Raw genomic sequence first — 25,570 nt, 5'->3', positions numbered from 1 at the left:
AGAAACTGCAGATTAGGGAGATTAGATGGCATGTTGCAGGCACACTGCTGGTGAGTGGTACAGGGAAGATTCCAGCTGAGTTGGTTTCACTGAGTTGGTCTGACCCAGTGTAGGTCAGGAGTCCATCAGGAGTCCAGTCTAAACCCTGCTGTCCATCAGCACCCAGGAGGCCTGGCCTCAGCTCCGGGCCCTTTCTGCTGCCTTCTGGGCCCTCCCTTGGGAAGAGCAGCCTGCAGCCCTGCAGAAGGGGCCCGGGATTCTTGTGGCCCTTGATCAGTGCTGAAAAATGCTTCCTGACTTGTGCAGTGGGAAGAGCACCGAACCAGGGATTGGGGTTGCATGGGGTTGAGTCTCAGCTCTGCCGTTGATCAGATGTGGTGACCTTGGGCCAGACACTTAGCTCTCAGAGCGTGGGTTGGGGGTAAACCCTTAGGCTGGTGGAACAGGGTTAGATGAGGTCACATTTGTCATAGCCTGTTACGTGCAAGGGACTTGATATATATATGTATATATTTCCCCCCCCCATCCTTCTCCTGGGCTCCCCTGCTTCCAGTTTCTGTGTCCTGACTCTTCCATCCTTGGTACATTATGGTGTGGCTTCCCTATAGGTTTGAAAGTTAACACTATAGCACAGAGGAAAAAAAAATGGGCTTTGGGTTCATACAGACCTGGCTCAGACAGCAATGGTGAAGTCCTTGCCAAATTACATAAGCTGTCTCATTTAATGTCTTCATCTGTAGGATGGGGAGAGTAATCGCCACATGTCACCGTGGGAGGAAGTGCTTTCCACGTTAAACATTTGCTGCCACTCATCTCTGTCAGGGCTGCCACAAGCTGACCACACTGTGGCCCCAGCATCACTCCTGGGTAACAGAGTAGCGCGGGTCACTCTGCCCTTCAGGCTCTTCAGGCAGATCGGTTGGCTGATACTCGATAGCTGGGGCTCAGGCCTGCCCTCAGCTGTGAGCAGGGAACTATTTTCCCATTAAACAGATGAAGAGGGTGAGGCAGATTCTTTATTTGTGTTGTAAAGAGTCAGCTGCCTGCAGAGCTTAGAGCCCCAGGCAGGTGAGGGGCACAGTGGTCAGGTGGGCACAGCTCCCTGCTTTGAAGAAGCTCTGGGTGCTTCCAGCATTGATTTCCACCCCACAACTCAGGCGGGGAATCTGGTGCTGACTGACCCTCCTCTGCTCTCCAGCTCCTCCCTCACATCCCCCCGATGGTGGCGTCTCTGGTCAAGGAGGACTCCAACTCGGGGACCAGCTGCCTGGAGCAGTTGGCGGAGCTGGTGCACTGCATGGTGTTCCGGTTTCCTGGCTTCCCGGATCTGTATGAGCCCGTCATGGAGGCCATCAAGGTGAGCGACAGTCCCCACTGTTCCCGCACCCCACTCTGACAAAGGTGCCAGTTGGGGCTTTGCTCAAGGCCATGCTGCAGGTTGGTGGCAGCCGTCCCTCCTTTAGCCCTTGACTGCCTCCCGTCATCTCCCCGGGCGCATCCTGTGCTTCAGGCACCCTGAGCCACCTGCCATTCCCCTAGATGGCTCTTCCTGTCTTGACTGTTCTGAGCCTTTGTATGTGCCAATCACTCTAACTTAAACTCCTCTCTTGTTCTGCCTGGATAGCTCCTGCTCCTCCTCCTAAGCCTTCTTGAAGGCTCTGATGACTCTGAATGAGCCCCCACCCCAGCCCTGTTCCTTGGCTGGATCATGGCCTCTTTGAGCTTCCACAGCCCTAGTCCATCCCTCTGCCACACAGCGTCACTGTCTGTGTGTCGGTCTGCTCTTAGACTGAGCGCTCCAGGAGCAGACTTATGCCACACTCTGTGCCAGGCCCAGGCTGGGAACTGCGGACGCAGGCATGAGGCAGATCAAATCTCCTCCCTGTGAGAAGCTCACAGCCTAGTGGGGTGACTGACGTGTTTACCCATAACTCTGATCTAAGCAGCTTATGAAATACCTGTGAGGATCAGCCCAAGAGCAGTGAGGAGGCAGAAGAGGGACAGATCTCCTCCAGTCAGAGGTGGAAGCTGCAAGGAAGAAAAGGCTTCTGAACCCAGTTTCATCTGAACAGTTAGGACAATAACCAGTGTTTGTAGCTAGAGTCACACTTGCCAGTGTCTTCTAATACATTCTGTCTTCTGTTGCTTACTAGAAACCTATGAGGCAGGTACTGATGTTTCAGTTTCATAGATGAGGAAAATGAGACTCTGAGAGGTATGGTATTTTATTCACAGTCATGGAGATAGTGAGAGATGCAGCCAGGGCCCAGGGTTGCCGAGCCCTTTCCCACTGCATGATACAGAGGACAGGTTCAAGTGTGGGTGACGGATGTCCAGGTAGGTGGTGATCCTTTTAGGACCTCTGATCTGACTTCCATATCTGTAACACAGCAGATAAGTAACCTGAGAAATGTCCCATTGGAAAGCACCCAGAAATGCTTGTTAAAATATAACAAACATCTTTTTAAGTATATAGCTGAGCTTGCAAGAGAGTAAGTAAGGATCCACAGGGTCCGAAAAGGAAGAGAAAATCAAATTCCAGAGTGGCGAATGAGAGGTGATACTCTTTAGCCATGAGGTGGGGACGGAGGTTGGGTGAGATGGCCAACCTCAGCCCCCACGGGGCATGAGCTGGTGGGGACAGGAGTTGAGGTTAGGGCCTGCCGTCAGGAGGGAGTTAGTATCAAGGGGCCCCTGTAATTCGGGACCCAAAAAAGGCTTTACTATTAGCAAAATGATGTTCTAGAAAAAATACACATGGTCCCAAATAGACATCAAGGAAAGTTCTCCGGCTTGGATTGGGAAAAAAGAAATTTGTCATCACTGGACTGCTCTCATCTGATTTTAGGGGTTCAGGTTCATATCTTTTTCTGCAGTTATGGGACCTCTTAAGCTCAGATACTAACACTGAAAGTGGTCATAAACTTGTAATACCCAAGGGTTGCCTGATAAAAGCAGAAAAGAAACCACTTTTAAGCCACAAAGATAAAATTCTATTAAAGATGAGTTTATAATCCCCAAATACAAAACACACAAGGGAACAATCCACCGTGAATGAGAGTAGGAAAACACAACATTTACCTGTCATTTACTTGGATTTTCTCAGTTCTTCCAGTTGAGCATGAGAGAGTTGTTTTTTTTTTTAACAGTCAGAACTAACCAACAGCAGAAGCAGCTGCCTTATTAGATCATGAGCTCCTTGGCACTGGAGGTGGTTGAGCAGAGGAGACAGGGCTCAAACTTGTTGGAAATGACTGTTCCTGTGAGCTTCTGATGGGCAGGGACCATGTCGTTTTGATCTGTGTGTCTAATAAATGAGTGAATGAACAGGACTGTGGTGTGACGTATGGTATCATGGAGGTGTGAACAAAGAGGGAGCATGGCCCTGAACTGGGCACCAGGGGAAGCTCACGCTGAGGAAGACCCAGGTTTTGCACACTGGAGGCTGTGGCCTGATCCAGGGGGTCGAGGTGAGTCTGCAAATACATATGCAATTGGCTGTAGGGAGTTAAGCTCTATAAGACAGGTGTAGATAGTGTGAGGGCCCCCACTTGAGAAGATTATGGAAAGTCTTCTGGAGAGGGGATATAGGAGTTAGACCTTGAGGGACAGGAACTGGGAGGAGGAGGCCAGGGGATAAGGTGTGGGAGCAAGAACGTGCATGTCCAGTTTGGTGGTCACATGTGGTGGAAGGGAGGCAAGACGAGAAGATGGGCAGAAAATAGGGCCGAGTGACTGCATGGTTCAGCAGATCTGGGCTTCTCAACGTCTCCTCCGAAGTACTTGACCTCAGAACAGGGGACTTACCCCAAGCAGCCTGACACAAGCTCAGTTTCTGTAAAATCTCATGTCATCTCAAAGATTCAAGTATATGCTTCATAATTATAAACATCTGTTTTAATAGAAACATATTTTTCTTCCTTGGATTTTAGCTAATATAGATCTAGGAAGATGTGTGATACTTGCTGTATGGCTTTGACTGCCTTTTGGTACAAGCTAGTTTGAGAGGCAAGTCTGCCAAGTATTAATAGGATTTATTATTTATAAAATTCTTCCACATTTTATTCATCCTTTGAATTGTTTTTTAGTTGCTAAGTCATGTCAGACTCTCTGCAACCCCACTGACTGTGGCCTGCCAATCTCCTCTGTCTATGGGATTTTGCAGGCAAGGATACTGGTGTGGGTTGCCATTTCCTTCTCCAGGGAGTCTTCCTGACCTCTGTATACAGGCACCTTTATAAATTCTGAAAAGTTCTCTCACTTAGGGAGCTGTGTTAAGTTATGGCAGTTTCTCTGGGGGCTGTGGTCCTTGCTGAGGGAGCTACATTTTATGTAGATTTCTAGTAACAGGAGGAGCTTGAAAGTTATTTGAAAGTTTTTGTTTTATTCTCTTTATTCTCCTATGAGTACAAAGTTACCTTCTTTGGGAAAAATGACATTTGATTTTTTTTCTAGTGTGGATATTTTTGCATTTTGTGGTGTTGGGGAGCAGAGAGTGTTGGTTCTGTCTTTTTGTCCCTATTTGTTCATGTTGTGTGTGGGTGGGGTTGGATTGGCGATCGTAGGAAGAAAAAAGAAGGGACTACAAAGTTACTGAGCCCTTAGCTTCTTTTCTTTGGGTTTCTCTGGTGGCTCAGCTGGTAAAGAATCTGCCTGCCAGTGCAGCAGATGCAAGAGACGTGGGTTCGATCCCTGGGTCAGGAAAATCCCCTGGAGGAGGAAATGGCAGCCCACTCCAGTATTCTTGCCTGGAAAATTCCATGAACAGAGGGGGCTGGCTGGCTACAGTCCATGTGGTTGTAAAGAGTTGGACACGGCTAAGCACACATGCCTAGCTTCTTGCCTCAGGCACCTCCTATATTTTTACTATCTGTGGGAGGTGACTGACTAATCTGATAAATTATCTGATAAATAGTCGTGGGAAATGAGTGAGCAAATGTATTAATCCACTGCCACTGCTTGAGCCCTGCCTTTTGCACTGATGAGGGCTTTCAGTGCTGAGCTAGTTTGAAGCTCAGGAACCTTAGACAAATCTAGGAACTGTGCTAAGATCTGGAAATAAGAATGGGGCTAGAGGAACTTTCATGAATATCACTTAACTCTAGTGAATAATATTGCATTATTATGCTAGGGTGTCTTTCTTTAGACTATGTCCTCCTTAGAGCCAGTGCTTTGGTTATACTCTCTTCAGTGCGGCTCTCCAGTGTGAAAAGGGTAATGAATGGTAAAGTGTGCCAACCCCTGCGCCTGTGACCAAGGACTCATACCTCAGACCCCCAGGATCCTCCCACCGTCCTGACTGTGGGATCAAGTTCCCAGGGCTGTGTGTGTGTGGTGTTGACTAATTTGAAAAAGCTGACTGTGCGAACTTTAACGTGAAGAATGTATAAATAGGAGCAGGCCCCATGAAAGTATAGCGTGCTGAACTGACATACGAGTAGGAGTGTCCTCATTTGACAGATGAGCAAACTGAGGTCCAGGGAGGTTAGCTGACTGAGTCAGGCTGGCTTACTGACCACAGCCAGAGAGCTGTGAGGATAGGAGTCAGGACCAGGGTTGAGATCTCAGCACGGCTGGATTGGGCCAGGGGGCCAGTGTTGTCATTGCTTAAAGTGTGTCACATCCTGGACTCATCTTAACATATAGTAGAGTCTTCATTTACTGCCTCTTAAGAAAATCCTTTATCTGGGTCTTGGTTTTTTCATCTACATAGTGAAGATTTTACCCCTTTCTAAAGGCAGTTGTGGCATGAAAGATCATCTCGAAAGCCCACGTGTCAAGATGAAAACCTAGAGTATGTTTGAAAGCAGGGGACAGTTCACACACATCTCTGTGACATTTTTTGGGTGGTGTGCTTGACCCGTGTGTAGTAGGCTGTACTCCAGGGTTTCCTGGAGGAGGTGGTATTCTTCGAGCTAACCCTGGTGCTCAGTGACCCTCTGGCTTGTTCCTCACTCAGGACCTCCATGTTCCCAATGAGGACCGAATCAAGCAGCTGCTGGGGCAGGACGCCTGGACCTCGCAGAAGAGTGAGTTGGCCGGCTTTTATCCCCGGCTCATGGCCAAGTCAGACACGGGCAAGATTGGTTTAATCAACCTGGGCAACACGTGCTACGTGAACAGCATCCTTCAGGCCTTGTTCATGGCTTCCGAGTAGGTGCTGTTTTTATATGTCTTGTCTGCTTGTGCCTCTGTCTGCTGGGCTTCCCGGTGTGTGGCGGTGGGGGTGGGGGTGGGGATGGGGGGCTCCTGCTCTGTATCATGGGCACAGTTCCCTGAGGTCTCTGGGTAAGTGAAGGGCAGGTGAGAGCTCCCAGAGGGCTGCAGGCCATTGTCTAGGCAATAGGTCAAGACTTGATGGGAACTTGAGATGGGGATTTGGGGGCCAGGCTGCAGCAGGAAGTGGGTCTGCTGCGTTGGTCGACACACTGACTTTCCTCCTAGAGTCTGAGAGGGTGGACAGTGTCTTCCACTGTAGAACTTCCACCTTCCTTGGCATTAGTGAAACAAAATTGTTGTCGTCAGTGGGTACCTATTCAACTGATGACTTGCTTAAAGATCAATCAAGCTTTCGGCCACAGAAGCAGACATACTTTCCTCCCTATTTTCCTTTTTTTAAAAAAAATTTATGGCTGCACTGGCTCTTCGTTGCTTCTTGCCGGCTTCCCCTAGTTGGGGTGAGCGGGAGCCACTGTGGTTGTGGTGCGCAGGCTTCTTGCTGCGCTGGTTTCTCTTGCTGCGGAGCACGGGCTCCAGGTGCTCGGGTTCAGAAGTTGTGGCACATGGGCTTGGTTGTCCTGAGGCGTGTGGGTCTTCGTACCCAGACCAGGGATCGAACCCTTGTCCCCTGTGTTGGCAGGCAGATTGCCAACCACTGATTTTCCTTTTTTGTGTGTGTGTTTAAAAATGCGCATAACATAAAATTTACCATATTAACCATTTTTAAGTATATAGTTCAGTGGCGTCAGATTGTATTCACAATTGTTGTGCAGCCGTCACTATCATCCATCCCTTTAACTCTTTTCCTGTTGTAAATCTGAAGCTCTATGCCTATTAAGTAATAACTCCCCATATTCCCATTCTCCCTTCCCCACAGCCTCTGGTAATCACCATTATACTTTCTGTGATTGTTGTCTCTGCTTTAAGTACCTCATATATGGTACTTGTCTTTTTGGCTTATTTCACTTCGCGATTCATCTATATTGTAGCGTATCGCAGAATTTCTTTCCTTTAAGGGCTGGGCAATATTCCATCGTGTGTATAAACCACATTTTGGTAATGTTCATTGGTAAAATGATAGACGTATGATTGCGTCTGTGTTTTACCTGTTATGAACACGGGGGCACAAGTGTCTCTTAGAGACCCTGCTTATGATTCTTTCAGATACATACCCCGAAGTGGAATTACTACGTCATTTGGTAATTCTGTTTTTTAGACTTTCTGAGGAACCTCTGTCTTGTTCTCCGCAGTGACAGCACCAGTTTACATTCCTACAAACAGTACATAAAGGTGTAGATTTCTCTATATCTTTCCAACATGTCTGGTTTTTTGTTATTTGTTTTTTTAATAAGTCATCCTAATAGGTGTAAGGGTTTCCCTGGAGGCTCAGTGGGAAAGAACCCTCCTACCAGTGCAGGAGATGCGAGTTTGATCCCTGGAGAAGGAAATGGCAACCCACTCCAATATTCTTGCCTGGGAAATCCCATGGACAGAGGATCCTGACAGGCTATAGGGTTGCAAAAGAGTCAGACGGGACTTAGCTAGTAAACAACAACAATAACAAATGGGTGTGAGGTGGTATGTCATTATGGTTTTTAATTTGCCATTTCTGTAATGATTAGTGAATCTTTTTATGTGCTTATTGGCCATTTGTGTCTATTCTTCAGCAAAACGTCAATTTAAATCCGTTGCCTATTTTTGAATCAGGTTGTTTTTGTTGAGGGTTAGGAGTTTTTTTGTATGTTCTGAATATTAATCCCTTATCACATACATGATTTGCAAATATTTTTTCCCAGAGCCTTCTAGGGTTGTCTTTTTACTCTGTGGATAATCTTTTTTTAAAAAAAAAAATTTATTGGAATATAGTTGATTTACAGTATTCTGTTAGTTTCTGCTGTTTAGCAAAGTGAATCAGTTATACATAGACATATATCCACTCTTTTTTTAGATTCTATATAGGCCACTGCAGAATATTGAGTAGAGTTCCCAGTTCTATACAGTAGGTCCTTATTAGTTATCTATTTTGTATACAGTAATGTGCCTATGTCAATCCCCATAGCCCACTTTATCTCTCCCCCCCTCCTTTTCCCCCTGGTAACTGATAACCATGACTAGTGTTTGTTTGTTTGTTTTACATCTGTGACTTTTTCTACTTTGTAAATAAGTTCATTTGTACCATTTTTAAAGATTCTCTGTGGAGTGGATAGTCTTTTTTTTTTTTTTTCAGTTGTTGAAAGAGGTTGCTTTTTAAAAAATTTACTTTTATTGAGATATAATTGACATATCACATGACATTAATTTCAAGTGTATTGTGTAATGATTCGGTATACCATTAGTTGGCCCTTGAACAGCATAGGTTTGAATTGCATGGGGCCACTTACATGTGGATTTTTTTTCTCATAAATATATTGGGAAAATTTTTGGAGATTTGTGACAATTTGAGAAAAAATTGAAGGCAAACCTTGTAGCCTAGAAGGTATGTTATGAATATATGAAAAATCTGTTGATATATAAATAACATAAAAAGTGTATGTTAACTGCTTATGTTATTGTTAAGGCTTCTAGTTGACAGTAGGCTATTAGCAGTTATGTTTTGGGGGAGTCAAAAGTTATGCATGGATTTTTGACAGCATGGGAGTTGGTGCCCCTAACCTCTGCATTGTTCAAGGGTCAACCATATGTCTATATTATGAAATGATCACCATAATAAGTCTACTTAACATCCATAACCACACATAGTTACACATTTTTTTGTTCTGATAAGAAATTTAAAGATTTATTCTCTTAGCGACTTTCATATTCGATACAGTATTACTAAATATAGGAACTATGCTGTACATTACATTACATTCTCAGGACTTTTTTTTGCAACTGAAACTTTGTTATCCTTTGACAACCTTCATCTATTTCACCCATACCCAATCCCCATCTCTGGCAACCATCGATCTGTGTTGATTCCACATATAATTGAGATGATACAGTTTGTCTTTTTCTGTCTGACTTATTTTACTTAGTGTAATGTCCTCAAGGTTTGTCTAATTGTCGTAAATGGTAAGATTCCCTTATTTCTTGTGCCTGCATAGTAGTCCATTGCATATATGCATACTGCATTTTCTTTATCTGTTCATGCGTCATTGGGCACTGAAGGTTGTCTCCATGTCTTGGCTCTCGTGAATAGTGCTGCTTTGAACACGGGGGTGCATGTATCTCTTTGGATTGTAATTTGTCAGGTGTGTGCCCGGGTGTGAGATTGCCGGATCATATGGTAATTCTGTTTTTAGTTTTCTGAGGAGCCTTCGTGCTGTTTTCCTTAGTGGCTGTACCAACTTACATTCCCACCAACAGTGTAGAAAGGTTTCCACTGCCTCCTCCAGCATTTGTTATTTGTAGACTTTTTAATGACTTTTCTGACCGGTGTGAGGTGAATTGTAGTTTTGACTTGCATTTCTCTGATAGTTTAGTGATGTTGAGCATCTTCTCATGCGCCTACTGGCCATCTGTATGTCTTCCTTGGAGAAATGTCTATTCAGGTCTTCTGCCAATTTTTCAATTGGGTTTTTGTTGTTGTTGTTGAATCGTATGACCTATTTGTATATTTTGGAGATTAAGCCTTCTTTCTTGTCTTTTAATATAAGCATTTTTAGTTATAAATTTCCTCCTTAGGAGCACCACTTTTGCTGTGTCACATAAGCTTTGGTATGTTGTGTTTTTGTTTTCGTTCATATCTAAGTATTGGGATCAGGGGCAGGAGGAGAAGGGGATGACAGAGGATGAGATGGCTGGATGGCATCACCGACTCGATGCACATGAGTTTGGATGAACTCCGGGAGTTGGGGATGGACAGGGAGGCCTGGCATGCTGCGATTCATGGGGTCGCAAAGAGTCAGACATGACTGAGCGACTGAACTGAACTGAACTGAAGTATTTTCTAACTTCCCCTTGTGATTTCTTCTTTGATCCATTGGTTGTTTACAAGTGTGTTGTTTAGTTTCAGCAATTTTGTGAATTTTCCAGTTTTCTCTCTTACTGAATTCTAAGTTTATCTTGTGGTAGTCAGAGAAGATACTTTGTATGAGATCTATCTTTTAGATCTATTGAGACTTAATTTGTAGCTTAACTTACAGTCTCTTCTGGACAAAGGTCCCTGTGCACTTGAGAAAAATGTGTATGTTGTTGTTGTTGGGTGGAATGTTTCTTTAATATGTGTTAAGTTTCCCAGTTTCTCTGTTTATCTTCTGTCTGGTTGTTCTGTTTGTTATTGTGAGTGGGGTCATGAGGTCCCCAACTGTTAATGTAGAATTGTCTATTTCTCTTTTCAATTTTGTTAACTTTTGCATGATTGCTTGTAATTAGGGGTGTAAATGTTTGTAATTGTTATGTCTTTTTGCTGTATTGAGCCTTTTATTAATATATAACGTCCCTTTTGTCTCTTACTACCTTTCTTGACTTAAAGTCTGTTTTGTTTTACATTAGTACAGCCACTTCTGTTCTCTCTTGGTTATTATTTGTGTGGCATTTAGTTTCCCATCCTTTCACTTTCAACTTCCTTGTGTCTTCGTATCTCAAATGAGTCTCTTATAGACAGTATTAAAATTGGATGTATTTTTATCCATTCTGCCACTGCCAGTCTCTTCTGGTGACAGAGTTTAATACATTTGCTTTTATTAAAAGCTTTTATAGAGTTTTTAAAATTTATTTTTTGATTGGAGGATAACTGCTTTACAATGTTGTGTTTCTGCTGTACAACAGTGTGAGCCTCTCTCTTGAGCCTCCGTCCCATGTCCCTGCCTTCCAGGCCATCACAGAGCACAGAGCTGAGCTCCGTGTGCTGCACAGCAGCTTTCCACTATCTGTGTTACACATGGTGGTGTATCTGTCTCAATGCTACTCTCTTAATGCATCCCATCCTGTCCTTCCCCCACTGTGTCCACACGCTCATTCTCTACGTCTGTGTCTCTTTTCCTGCCCTGCAAACAGGTTCATCAGTACCATTTTTCTAGAAGGGAACTGACTTCTGCCATTGGGCTATTTATTTCCCATAAACCCTCTAGCTTTTTTATCCTTCATTTCTTGCATTCCTGTTTTCTTTTGTGTTGAGTTGATTTTTTTTTTTTTTTTTGGTTCAGTCCCCAGTTTGGGAAGATCCCTTGGAGAAGAGAATGGCAACCCACTCCAGTATTCTTATCTGGAGAATCCCATGGACAGAGGCGCTTAGGGGGCTACAGTCCATGGGGTCTTAAAGAGTTGGACACAACTGAGCGACTAACACTGCTACTACTTTAATAACATACAAAAACTCTGCTCCTTCACAGCTCTATCCCACCTCACCTTGGTTGTTGATATCACAGAATTACATCTTTATAATCATGTGCCCTAAAACATAAGCAAGTAATTCTTTTAGATGCATTAGTCCCCTGAATTATGTGGAAGAGTTTTGAATTTCAAATCAAAGTTATAGTAATACTAGCTATTGCATCAATAATTGTCTTTTTTCTTTACATATAATCATTCACGTATTTACCTTTGTTGAGATCTGTATTTTTCTATGTGACTTTTAAAAATTTATTTATTTTTAGTTGAGTGATGATTGCTTTATAATATTGGTTTGATTTCTGTCATACATCAACATGAATTAACCACAGGTGTACATATGTCCCCTCCCTCTTGAATCTCCCTCCCACCTCCCGTCCATTCCTACCCCTCTAGGTTATTATAGAGCCCCAGTTTGAGTGCCCTGAGTCATACAGCAAGTTCCCATTGGCTGTCTGGTTACATATGTTAGTGTATATGCTTCCATGCTACTCTCTCCTTTCATCTCACCCTCTCCCTCCTTTCCCTCATCCTTGTCATGGCATCCGGTCCCATCACTTCATGGGAAATAGATGGGGAAACAGTGTCAGACTTTATTTTTTGGGCTCCAAAATCACTGCAGATGGTAACTGCAGCCATGAAATTAAAAGACGCTTACTCCTTGGAAGGAAAGTTATGACCAACCTAGATCGCATATTCAAAAGCAGAGACATTACTTTGCCAACAAAGGTCGGTCTAGTCAAAGCTATGGTTTTTCCAGTGGTCATGTATGGATGTGAGAGTTGGACTGTGAAGAAAGCTGAGCGCCGAAGAATTGATGCTTTTGAACTGTGGTGTTGGAGAAGACTCTTGAGAGTCCCTTGGACTGCAAGGAGATCCAACCAGTCCATTCTGAAGGAGATCAGCCCTGGGATTTCTTTGGAAGGAATGATGCTAAAGCTGAAACTCCAGTACTTTGGCCACCTCATGCGAAGAGCTGACTCATTGGAAAAGACTCTGATGCTGGGAGGGATTGGGGGCAGGAGGAGAAGGGGACGACAGGATGAGATGGCTGGATGGCATCACTGACTCGATGGACGTGAGTCTGAGTGAACTCCGGGAGTTGGTGATGGACAGGGAGGCCTGGCGTGCTGCGATTCATGGGGTCACAAAGAGTCGGACACGACTGAGCGACTGGACTGAACTGAACTGTCCATAAATCTGTTCTCTATATCTGTGTTTTCACTGCTGTTCTGCGAATAAGTTCATCAGTACCATCTTTCTAGATTCTATATATATTTGTTAATGTATGATATTTATTTTTTCTCTTTCTGACTTACTTCATTCTGTATAATAGGCTCTAGGTCCATCCACCTCTTTAGAATTAACTCAGATGTGTTCTGTTTTATGGCTGAGTAGTATTCCATTGTATATATGTACCCCAGCTTCTTTATCCATTCATCTGTCGATGGACATCTAGATTGCTTCCATGTCCTAGCTATTGTAAATAGTGCTGCAATGAACATTGGGGAATATGTTTTTCAGTTTTGGTTTCTTCAGGGTATATGCCTAGAAGTGGTATTGCTGTGTCCTATGGTGGTTTTATACCTAGATTTTTAAGGAATCTCCCTACTGTCTTCCATAGTGGCTGTATCCATTTAAATTCCCACCAGCAGTGCAATAGGGCTCCTTTTTCTCCTCCACACCCTCTCCAGCACTTATTGTTTGTGGATTTCTTGATAATGGCCATTCTGACCGGTGTATCTCATTGTAGTTTTGATTTGCATTTCTTTAATAATGAGTGATGTTGAGCATCTCTTCATCTGTTTATTAGACATCCATATGTCTTTGGAGAAATGTCTATTTAAGTCTTTTGCCCACTTTTTGATTGGGTTGTTTGTTTTTGTGGTATTGAATTGTATGAGCTCCTTGTATATTTTGGAAATTAATCCTTTGTCACTTGCTTCATTTGCTATTATTTTCTCCCATTCTGAGGGTTGTCTTTTCACCTTATTTATACTTACATTTGGTGTGCAAAAACTTTTAAGTTTAATTAGGTCCCATTTATTTATTTTTGTTTTTATTTCCATTTTTCTAGGAGGCGGGTCTTAAAGGATCTTGCTACGATTTATATTATACAGTGTTCCGCCTGTGTTTTCTTCTAAGAATTTTATAGATTCTGGTCTTACATTTAGGTCTTTAATCCATATCAAGTTTATCTTTGTTTGGTGTTAGAAGTGTTCTAATTTCATTCTTTTACACATAGTTCTCCAATTCTTCCAGCACCATTTATTGAAGAGCTCTTTTTCCCATTGTATATTCTTGCCTCCTTTGTTAAAGATAAGGTGTCCATAGGTGCATGGATTTATCGCTGGGCTTTCTGTTTTGTTCCACTGGTGTATACTTCTGTTTTTGTACCAGTACCATACTGTCTTGATGACTGTAGCTTTGCAGTATAGTCTAAAATCAGGTAAGTTGATTCCTCCCAGCTCCATTCTTTTTCCTCAAGATTTCTTTGGCTTTTTGGGGTCTTTTGTGTCTCCATATGAATTGTGAAACTTTTTGTTCTAGCTCTGTGAAAAATGCCTTTGGTAGTTTGATAGGGATTGCATTGAATCTGTAGATTGCTTTTGGTAGTACAGTCATTTTCACAATATTGATTCTTCCCACCCAGAAACATGGAATATATCCCTCCATCTGTTTATGTCATCTTTGATTTCTTTCATCAGTGTCTTAAAGTTTTCTGCATACAGCTCTTTTGTTTCCTTAGGTAGGTTTATTTCTAGGTATTTCATTCTTTTTGTTGCAGTGGTAAATTGCACTGATTCCTTAATTTCTCTTTCTGATTTTTCATTGTTAGTATACGGGAATGCAAGTGATTTCTGTGTATTGATTTTGTATCCTGTGACTTTACTAAATTCACTGATTAGTTCTAGTAGTTTTCTGATAGTATCTTTATGGTTTTCTATGTACAGTATCATGTCATCTGCAAACAGTGAGAGTTTTACTTCTTCCTTTCCAGTCTGGATTCCTTATTTCTTTCTCTTCTCTGATTATTGTAGCTAGGACTTCCAAAACTATGTTGAATAATAGTGGTGAGAGGGTACCCTTGTCTTGTTTCTGATCTTAGAGGGAATGCTTTCAGTTTTTCACCTTTGAGAATGTTTGCTGTGGGTTTGTTGTATATGGCCTTTATTATGTTAAGGTAGGTTCCCTCTATGCCCATTTTTTGAAGAGTTTTTTTAAATCATAAATGGGTGATGAATTTTATTGAAAGCTTTTTCTTCATCTATTGGGATAGTCATATAGTTTTATCTTTCAGTTTGTTAATATGGTGTATCAGATTGATTGATTCGTGTGTATTGAAGAATCCTTGCATCCCAACTTGATCATGGTGTATGAGCTTTTTAATGTGTTGTTGAATTGTTTGCTAGAATTATTATTGCAGTTTTTGCATCTATGTTCATTAGTGATATTGGCCTGTAATTTTCTTTTTTTGTAATATCTTTGTCTGGTTTTGGTGTCAGGGTGATTGTGGCCTCATAGAATGAGTTTGAAAGTGTTCCTTCCTCTGCAATTTTTTGGAAGAGTTTCAGAAGGATAATAGACATTAACTCTTCTCTAAATGTTTCATAGAATTCACCTGTGAAGCCATCTAGCACTAGGGTTTTGTTTTTTGGAAGATTTTTGATCACGGTTTTAATTTCAGTGCTTGTAATTGGCTTGTTCATAATTTCTGTTTCTTCTTGGTTCAGTCTTGGAAGGTTGAACTTTTCAAAGAATCTGTCCATTTCCTTTAGGTTGTCCATTTTATTAGCATACACCTGTTCATAATAGTCTCTTATGATCTTTTGTATTTCTGCATTGTTGTAACCTCTCCTTTTTCATTCCTAATTTTGTTGATTTGATTTTTCTCCCTTTTTTTTTCTTGATGAATCTGGCTAATGGTTTGTCAATTTTATCTTCTCAAAGAACCAGCTTTTAGTTTTATTAACCTTTTCTATTGTTTCCTTATTTTTCAGTTATTTCTGCTCTGATCTTCATGATTTATTTCCTTCTAACTTTGCAGGTTTTTTGTTCTTCCTTTTCCAGCTGCTTTAGGTGTAGAGTTAGGTTGTCCATTCAGTGTTTTTCTTGTTTGTTGAAGTAGAATTGTATTGCTATAAGCTTCTCTCTTAGAAGAACTGCTTTTGCTGCATCCAATAGATTTTGTGTTGTTGTGTTTTCATTGTCATTTGTTTCTAGGAATCTTTTGATTTCCCTTCTTATTTCTTCAGTAACCTCTTTGTTACTTATACATTTATTATTTACTCTCTATGTGTTTGTGTTTTTTTGCAGTTTTTTCCCCTGTAATTGATATCTAGTCTCATACCCTTGTGGTCAGAGAAGATGCTTGATACAATTTTAACTTTCTTAATTTTACTGAGGCTTGATTTGTGACCCAAGATTTTCTGTGTTACTTTGAGGTTCTGACTTGTGTGTTTTCTTTTCACCTTGTAAGACTCCTTTGAGCCTTTCTGTATGACAGGTCTGCTGCTGCTGCTGCTGCTAAGTCACTTCAGTCATGTCCGACTCTGTGCGACCCCAGAGGTGGAAGCCCACCAGATTGCCCGTCCCTGGGATTCTCCAGGCAAGAACACTGGAGTGGGTTGCCATTTCCTTCTCCAATGCATGAAAGTGAAAAGTGAAAGGGAAGTCACTCAGTCATGCCTGAGTCTTCACGACCATGAATTCCTTCAGCTTTTGTTTATCTGGAAATGTCTTGATTTTTCCACACTTTTGAAGAACAATTTTGCCAGATTTAGGATTTTTGGTTGACAGTTTTTTTTGTCCTTTGAGCATTTTGAATATATCTGTCCACCTTCTTATGGCCTCCAAAGTTTCTGATCAGAAAATCTACTGATAATCTTATGAAGGATCCTGGTATGTGATGATTTGCTTCTCAGTTGCTGCCTTCAAGATTTTGCTGTTTGTCTTTTGAAAGTTTGATTATAATCAGTCTCACTGTGGGTCTCTTTGAATTCTTCCAATGGATTCTGTTGAACTTGGATGTTTACATTTTTGTCTTCATCAAATTTGAGGAGTTTTCAATCATTATTTGTTTCAGATGTTCTTTCTGCCCTTTTTTCATTCCCTCCTCCTCCTTCTGGGCCTCCCACAGTATATTGGTCCTTCTGATGGTGTCCCATGGACCTCTTAGGTTCTGTTCACTCTTCTTCAGTCTTTTTTCTTTCTGTTCCTCAGCCTTGATAAAATTCCATTGTCCTGTGTTGAAGGTCACTGAGTTGTTGTTCTGCCTGCTTAAACCTGAAAATCTACCTCTGTTAAGTTTTAAAGTTCATTTATTGTACTTTTCTGCTCTAGAATTTCTTTTTTTGTTTCTCTTTTAGTTTTTCTCTTTATTGATATTTCGATTTTGCCCACAAATCATTTTCTTGACTTTCTCCATTCTTCTTTTAGTTATCACCTTGAAGACCATTGCTTTAAAGCCTTTGTCTCATACATCTGCTGTTAAGTCTTTTTCAGGGACAGATTTTGTTGAATTTTTTTTTTTTTTCCCTCTGAGTGGGCTGTACTTTTCTGTTTCTTTGTATGCCTTATGATTGTGGAGCTTTGGACATTTGTTAATATGGGAACTCTGGAAATCAGATTCTCCTTCTTCCCCTGGGTTTTGTTTTCTTTTGTTTGTTTCATTTTTGGTTGCACTGGGTCTTCATTGCAGCATTCGGGCACAGCAGTTGGGCTGTGTAGGCTTAGTTGCCCCATAGCATGTGGGATCTTACTCCCCCAACCAGGGATTGAACTTGAGTTCTCTGCACTAGAAGACACATTCTTAACCATGGGACCACCAGGGAAGTCCCTGCTTTTGTTTTTTATTGTTATAGTCTGTCTCTGTGCTGCAGGGCAGCCTGAAGTATAAATTTAATGTCTTCTTATGTCTTTTCTGAGGCTTTCAGATGGGCATGTGCAGTCATTTTCTAGTTTTTCCCACATGTGCAGTTGTCTTTTAATGCCCTAGTCACTAACGTTTAGCTCCTCAAAAGGGAAAAACGAAAAATGAAGCGGTGAAGTAGGAAAGTGGGAGTGGGGAGAGTGCTGGCCTTCTAAGTCTCCTGGAAGTCATAATTTAGCTTGAGGTGGAAGGATTTATAACAGTGGTGGAACCTGTAACAGTGATGGCTGCCCATGTCTCTGTCTGCATCTGTGTGATCAGGAGCAGCAGCTGGAGCAGGAGTCCTTAATACTGGGGGATGGAGTCCTTTTTACCCACCGCAGCTCCTGCAAGATGTGTGAAAAACACTCCAGGAGCATGTGCACAGCCGTACTCCTTCTGTGCAGAGAACTGAAACTGACTCCAGCTCACCCTGGAAGCTTTCGCCTGGAAGTTGCAAGCCTTTAACACACTTCAGAGTTCCCCAAATAGTTACATTAGACAGATTCTGCCAGTACAGTTATTGTCGAGGTGGGGAGACAGTTTCCTAATACATCCTACTCTGCCATCTTCCCAGAATCCTCTTTCTTCTTTAGAGTAGGTTTGGTTCCTCAGATGATAAAGAATCTGCCCACAATGCAGGAGACCCAGGTTTGATCCCTGGGTCAGGAAGATCCCCTGGAAAATGGTATGGCTACCCACTCCAGTATTCTTGCCTGGAGAATTCTGTGGACAGAGGAGCCTGGCAGGCTACAGTCCATGGGGTTGCAAAGAGTCAGACATGACTTAGGTTTACAGAAAATTGACTCTTAGGTTTACAGAAAATTGAGAGGAAGATTGATTTTCCATGCCCTGTGTTCTCACAGTTGCATTGCCTCCTCTGTTATCAACATCACTAACCAGACTGGTACTTTTTCTTTTCCCGCTGAGGAGAAACCTGCACAAAGACAAACTGTAATCACCCAGAGTCCATAATTAACATTATGTTCACTCTGTATTGTACATTCAGTAGGTTTGGAAAAATGTATAATGACACCTATCATTATGGTATCATATAGCGTGTTTTTAAAATTTATATTGGAGTGTAGTTGATTTACAGTGTTGTGTTAGTTTCAGGTGTACATCAGAGTGATTTAGTTACAAATATAGATCCATTCCAGAGAAGGCAATGGCACCCCATTCCAGTACTCTTGCCCGGAAAATCCCATGGACGGAGGAGTCTGGTGGGCTGCGGTCCATGGGATCTCTAAGAGTTGGACATGACTGAGCAACCTCACTTTCACTTTTCACTTTCATGCATTGGAGAAGGAGATGGCAACCCACTCCAGTGTTCTTGCCTGGAGAATCCCAGGGACGGGGGAGCCTGGTGGGCTGCTGTCTATGGAGTCGCACAGAGTCGGACATGACTGAAGTGACTTAGCGCAGCAGCAGCATATATCCATTCTTGCTAAGATTTTTTTTTTTCATATAGGTTATTATAGAATATTGTTGAGTTCCTTGTGTGATACAAGAGGACCTTGGTGGTTATCTGTTTTATGTATAGTGGTAGTATATACTAGTCTCCAATTCCTAATTTATCCCCCCACCTTTCCCCTTTGGTAAACATAAATTTGTTTTTTATGTCTGTGAGTCTGTTTCTGTTGTGTAAATAAATTCGTTCGTGTCATCTTTTTTTAGATTTGACATAGAAGTGCTGTCATAGGATATTTGTCTCTCTATCTCATGTACTTTACTAAGTATAATAACCTCTGGGTCCATCCATATTGCTGAAAATGGCATTATTCCATCATTTTTTATGGCTGAATAATATTCCATTGAGTATATTTACCATTCTTTATCCATTCATCTGTTTATGGACGTTTAGATTGCTTCCATGGCTTTTTTTTTTTTAATTAATTACTTTATTTTAATCGGAGGGTAATTACTTTACAGTATTGTAGTGGTTTTTGCCATCCATTGACATGAATCAGCCATGGGTGTACATGTGTCCCCCATCCTGAACCCACGTCCCACCTCCCTCCCCACCCCATCCCTCAGGGTCATCCCAGTACACCAGCTTTCAGTGCCCTGATTCATGCATCGAACGTGGACTGCTGATCTGTTTCACATACAGTAATATACATGTTTCAGTGCTATTCTCTCAGATCATCCCGCCCTCGCACCTTCTCCCACAGAGTCCAAAAGTCTGTTCTTTATATCTGTGTTTCTTTTGCTGTCTTGCATAGAGGGTCATTGTTACCATCTTTCTAAATTCCGTATGTAGGGAAGTTCCGGGCAGAGGTCCAAGTGCCAGCGAGTCCTGTTAGGTGCATGTGGAAACTAGGGTCATGACTGCGCCCGGTCCAGCGCTCTGCCTTTTCGACGTGGACGGGACCCTGACGGCCCCGCGGCAGATTTTGTTGCCATGGGCACAGATTTTGTGATGACGCTCATTCTGACCTCCCCCTTGCATGAATCAGTCACTGAACAGCAGCCATTCAAACTTGGGACTGGTTCCAAGTGGCCTCACTGTCTTCAAGTTCTGTCTCTACCCTGCTTGGTTCAGGCCGGATGGTAGCAGTGAAAATTACCAAAGACATGGATTGCTTTCTGCAAAAACTGAGGCAGAAGATCAAAATTGGTGTCGTCGGCGGGTCGGACTTTGAGAAAGTACAGGAGCAGCTGGGAGATGACGTTATTAAAAAATATGATTACGTGTTTCCAGAAAATGGCTTGGTAGCATACAGAGATGGGAAACTCTTGTGTAAACAGAATATTCAAGGTCACCTGGGTGAAGCCCTAATCCAGGATTTAATCAACTACTGTCTGAGCTACATCGCGAAAATCAAGCTCCCGAAGAAGAGGGGCACTTTCATAGAGTTCCGTAACGGGATGCTGAACGTGTCGCCGATCGATCGGAAGAAGCTGCAGCCAGGAAGAACGCATTGAGTTCTACAAGCTCGATCGGAAAGAAAACATAAGACAAAAGTTCGTGGAGGATCTGCGAAAAGAGTTTGCTGGGAAAGGCCTCACGTTTTCCATAAGAGGCCAGATCAGCTTCGATGTCTTCCCCGATGGCTGGGACAAGAGGTACTGCCTGGGACACGTGGAGAAGGACGGCTATAAGACCATCTATTTCTTCGGCGACAAAACCATGCCAGGCGGGAATGACCACGAGATCTTCACAGACCCCAGGACGGTGGGCTACACGGTGGCGGCGCCGGAGGACACGCGCAGGATCTGCGAGGAGCTCTTCTGCTGACTGGCCTGCACCCCATGGGAGGGGTTGCTCCCTGTGGGAGGGCTCCCCCCAGCCCACCCTGCAGTCCTCGCTACCATCCCCGCTTGGCAGGGGAATCGCCCTCCGTTTTCAGGGCCAGAGAAAAAGGCTTGTCAAGAACGGTTCCCAGGACTGCCTCCAGCAGAGAGTTACATCCCCACCCGAGTCTCCGACCACCCCCACTCTACCCGATACGTGCAGTCACAGTGCCCCCAGGGGTTTTGTTTTTAAACTTCCCCATCATTCCAGAACAGTCCAGAGAGAATGAAATGAGTGAGCCTGGACCCTCCCTCTTCATGGGTCTCGTGGAAAATATAACAGATGTTCATGTTGGGACCCGCTGCATCAGCACTGGAAGGGGGCTCTCTTGATGAGAAAGGACAGGACGTTTATGATGAGGCCGACCCCAGCACAGACAGTTAAGACATTTCCAGAAATGAAGCCCATGAATGTCTGCGCTGGCCCAGTGACCACTGACCCCTGGGACTTTGCATGTCACTCGCTGAGGACTCGGGGTAGCTCCATATCCACTACACATTGAAGAGCCCATTGGTTCCGGAGACATGGACGGTGGAACCAACAGCCCCGCCGAGAACTGGCCCGCAGGCCGCCTGAGATGCTGCTCTGAGCCCCAGCCCCGCGAGTGCCAAGGCCTTCACACTTCACTCCTCAGGGATCAGGGAAGGGCCTGAGCTGCTAACAGATCTGGAGCCCGGTCTTTGAATAATAAGCCCGCCCCCTCCCTCACTCCCTCACCCAGACTTTGACCCCAGGGCTGGAGCAGCTCTGTCAGGCCTCTAACCCTGTCTCCCCTCTCTCCTGCCTCCTGCAAGTTCCTGTGTGGCTGGAAGGACAGCAGCTCTGGCCCTCACCCAGAGCATGGACATTAGCTTTCCAAGAAAACGGTTCACACATCATTTTTCAGCTTTGGTCCCTCCAGACCGGGGTGGGGTCAGTCCAGGCGTGACCTCTGCTGGGGACTCTCAGACCTGAACCTGAATCTGGGGGTGGGGGAACTGGAGAGGGGTGTTCTGGCACGCCACTAGTTGGTCCCCACCAGGTGCCTTCATCACAGAGGAACCTGGTTCCCCCCTAGCCTCCCCTGAGCCCAGCTTGTCTTAGCCTGGAAGAGAAAAGCAGCACCAGTTTGGAGGTCAGCCCCAACCAGCCCCGCCCGCAGTCACGTGCTAGGGTGACCGTTCTCAGTGGTCCCCAGGACTCAGCAGTCCTGGGGCATCTTTCCTGGCTGGATTTTAAATGATACTGCAATGATCTTTCAAAATGAAAAGTAGCAAATTAAAGTGATTTTATTGGTAAAAAAATAAAAATAAATTCCGTATGTATGCATTAATATACTGTATTGGTATTTTTCTTTCTGACTTACTTCATTCTGTATAGTAGGCTCCAGTTTCATCCACCTAAAAAATTAGGGTTAGGGTTAGGGTGGATTATAGTAGGCTCCAGTTTCATCACCTTCACTCAAATGCGTTCTTTTTAATCTCAATTCAGTTTAGTCGCTCAGTCGGACTCACTCAGTCGTGTCCGACTCTTTGTGACCCCATGGACTGCAGCATGCCAGGCTTCCCTGTCCATCACCAACTCCTGGACTTTACTCAAACTCATGTACATTGAGTTGGTGATGCCATCCAACCATCTTATCCTCTGTCATCCCCTTCTCCTCCTGCCTTCAATCTTTCCCAGCATCAGGGTCTTTTCCAATGAGTCGGTTCTTCGCATCAGGTGGCCAAAGTATTGGCATTTCAGCTTCAGCATCAGTCCTTCCATTGAATATTCAGGGCTGATTTCCCTTTGGATGGACTGGTTGCATCTCCTTGCAGTCCAAGGGACTCTCAAGAGTCTTCTACAATACCACAGTTCAAAAGCATCAATTCTTCTACACTCAGCTTTCTTTATAGTCCAACTCTTATATCCATACATGACCACTGGAAAAAACATAGCTTTGACTAGATGGACCACTCCTCCTGTGCAGTGACTGCTTATTCTAGGTATTTTATTCTTTTTGATGCAATAATAAATAGAATTGCTTATTGATTTCTCTTTCTGATCCTTCATTGTTAGTGTATAGAAACGCAACCAATTTCTGTGCATCAATTTTGTAACCTGAAACTTTACCAAGTTCATTGTTGAGTTCTAGTAGTTTTCTGGTACATGTAAGATATTAAGAAGATGTGGCAAGAATACACAGGAGAACTGTATAAAAAAGAGCTTCATGACACAGATAATCATGATGGTATTATCACTCACCTAGAGCCAGACATCCTGGAATGTGAAGTCAAGTGGGCTTTAGAAAGTATCAGTAGGAACAAAGCTAGTGTAGGTGATGGAATTCCAGCTGAGCTATTTTAAATCTTGAAAGATGATGCTGTGAAAGTGCTGCACTCAATATGCCAGCAAATTTGGAAAACTCAGCAGTGGCCACAGGACTGGAAAAGGTCAGTTTTCATTCCAATCCCAAAGAAAGGCAATGCCAAAGAATGCTCAAACTACCGCACAGTTGCACTCATCTCACACGCTAGTAAAGTAATGCTCAAAATTCTCCAAGCCAGGCTTCAGCAATATGTGAACCGTGAACTTCCAGATGTTCAAGCTGGTTTTAGAAAAGGCAGAGGAACCAGAGATCAAATTGCCAGCATCCGCTGGATCATGTAAAAAGCAAGAGAGTTCCAGAAAAACATCAATTTCTGCTTTATTGACTATGCCAAAGCCTTTGACTGTGTGGATAACAATAAACTGTGGAAAATTCTTCAAGAGATAGGAATACCAGACCACCTGACCTGCCTCTTGAGAAACCTATATGCAGGTCAGGAAGCAACAGTTAGAACTGAACATGGAACAACAGACTGATTCCAAATAGGAAAAGGAGTACATCAAGGCTGTATAGTGTCACCCTGCTTATTTAACTTATATGCAGAGTACATCATGAGAAACACTGGGCTGGAAGAAGCACAAGCTGGAATCAAGATTGCCGGGAGAAGTATCAATAACATCAGATATGCAGATGACACCACCCTTATGGCAGAAAGTGAAGAACTCAAAAGCCTCTTGATGAAAGTGAAAGTGGAGAGTGAAAAAGTTGGCTTAAAGCTCAACATTCAGAAAACAAAGATCATGGCATCTGGTCCCATCACTTCATGGGAAATAGATGGGGAAACAGTGGAAACAGTGTCAGACTTGATTTTGGGGGCTCCAAAATCACTGCAGATGGTGATTGCAGCCATGAAACTAAAAGACGCTTACTCCTTGGAAGGAAAGTTATGACCAACCTAGATAGCATATTCAAAAGCAGAGATATTACTTTGCCAACAAAGGTGTGTCTAGTTAAGGCTATTGTTTTTCCAGTGGTCATGTATGGATGTCAGAGTTGGACTGTGAAGAAAGCTGAGTGCCAAAGAATTGATGCTTTTGAACTGTGGTGTTGGAGAAGACTCTTGAGAGTCCCTTGGACTGCAAGGAGATCCAGCCAGTCCATCCTAAAGCAGATCAGTCCTGGGTGTTCATTGGAAGGAATGATGCTGAAGCTGAAACTCCAGTACTTTGGCCACTGCATGCAAAGAGTTGACTCATTGGAAAAGACCCTGATGCTGGGAGGGACTGGGGGCAGGAGGAGAAGGGGACAACAGCGGATGAGATGGCTGGATGGCATCACCGATTCGATGGACGTGAGTTTGAGTGAACTCCGGGAGTTGGTGATGGACAGGAAGGCCTGGCGTGCTGTGATTCATGGGGTCACAAAGAGTCAGACATGACTGAGTGACTGAACTGAACTGAACTAATGTATGGTATCTGCAGACAGTGACAGTTTAACTTCTTCTTTTCCAATTGGATTCAGCTTTTTACCATGGAGTATGATGCTAGCTGTGGGTTTGTCATATATTGACTTTATAATGTTGGAGTACATACCCTCAATGCTTACTTTCTGGAGAGTTTTTTTTAATCATAAATTGGTGCTGAATTTTGGCAAAAGCCATTTCTTCATCTATTGAGACGATCATATGGTTTTTATTCTTCAGTTTATTGATATCATGTATCATATTGATTGGTTTGTGGATGTTAAAAAAAAAATCCTTGCATTCCCTGGGATGAATCCCAGTTGATTAAGGTGTATGATCTTTTTAACGTATTCTTGGATATGAATTGCTAGTATATTGCTAAGAATTTTTGCATCTATATTCATCAGTGATCTTGGCCTGTAATTTTCTTTTTTTGTGATATCTTTTTCTTGTTTTGTTAAGAAGGTGATGGTGGCCTTGTAAATTGAGTTGCAAAGTTTTCCTTCCTCTGCAACTTTTTGGAACAGTTTCAGAAGGATAGGTGTTAACTCTTCTCTAAATGTTTGATAAAATTCGCCTGTGAAGCCAACAGGTCCTAGACTTTTCTTTGTTGGGAGGTTTTTAATCATGGTTTCAATTTCAGTGCTTGTGATTGGTCTGTTTATATTTTCTATTTCTCCATGGTTCAGTCTAGGGAGACTATGCCTTTCTGAGAATTTGTCTATTTCTTCCAGGTTGTCCATTTTATTGGCATACAGTTGTTCATAGTAGTCTCTTAATATTTCTTGATATTTCTGTGGAGTCAGTTATAACTTTCCTTTTTTCATTTCTAATTTGACTGATTTGAGTCCTCTCCTTTTTTTTTGTTGATGAGTCTGGCTAAAGGTTTATCGATTTTGTTTATCTTTTCAAAGAACAAGCTTTTAGTTTCATTGATCTTTGCAGTTGTTTTCTTTGTGTCTATTTTATTTATTTCTGCTTTGATCTTTATGATTTCTTTCCTTCTACCAACTTTAGGTTTTGTTTGTTCTTCTCTAGTTGTTTTAGGTGTGAGGTTAGGTTGTTCATTTGAGACCTTTC

General features: G+C 42.9%; 2 protein-coding genes across 3 annotated transcripts in view; both read left to right on the top strand.

The window, feature by feature from the left end:
* Positions 1-25,570, top strand: part of USP35 (ubiquitin specific peptidase 35) — a 64,351-nt gene that overhangs the window by 11,217 nt on the left and 27,564 nt on the right. For both annotated transcript variants that reach the window (XM_061407674.1, XM_061407673.1), the window contains exons 6-7: positions 1,199-1,357; positions 5,960-6,153. In XM_061407674.1, coding sequence (XP_061263658.1) covers positions 1,199-1,357; positions 5,960-6,153 — 353 coding nt within the window. The remainder of the gene's footprint in view (positions 1-1,198; positions 1,358-5,959; positions 6,154-25,570) is intronic.
* Positions 19,705-22,040, top strand: LOC133241749 (phosphomannomutase 2-like). Its single transcript, XM_061407683.1, is given in 3 exon segments — positions 19,705-19,832; positions 20,002-20,332; positions 20,334-22,040. Coding segments are annotated over 3 exon segments (744 nt in total). The 5' UTR covers positions 19,705-19,767; the 3' UTR covers positions 20,682-22,040.

Source organism: Bos javanicus, chromosome 29 (genome assembly GCF_032452875.1).
Source record: "Bos javanicus breed banteng chromosome 29, ARS-OSU_banteng_1.0, whole genome shotgun sequence".
NCBI classification, from domain to species: Eukaryota; Metazoa; Chordata; class Mammalia; order Artiodactyla; family Bovidae; genus Bos; species Bos javanicus.
Note: the sequence above shows the minus strand (reverse complement) of the source record. Positions and strands in the feature narration are given on the sequence as shown.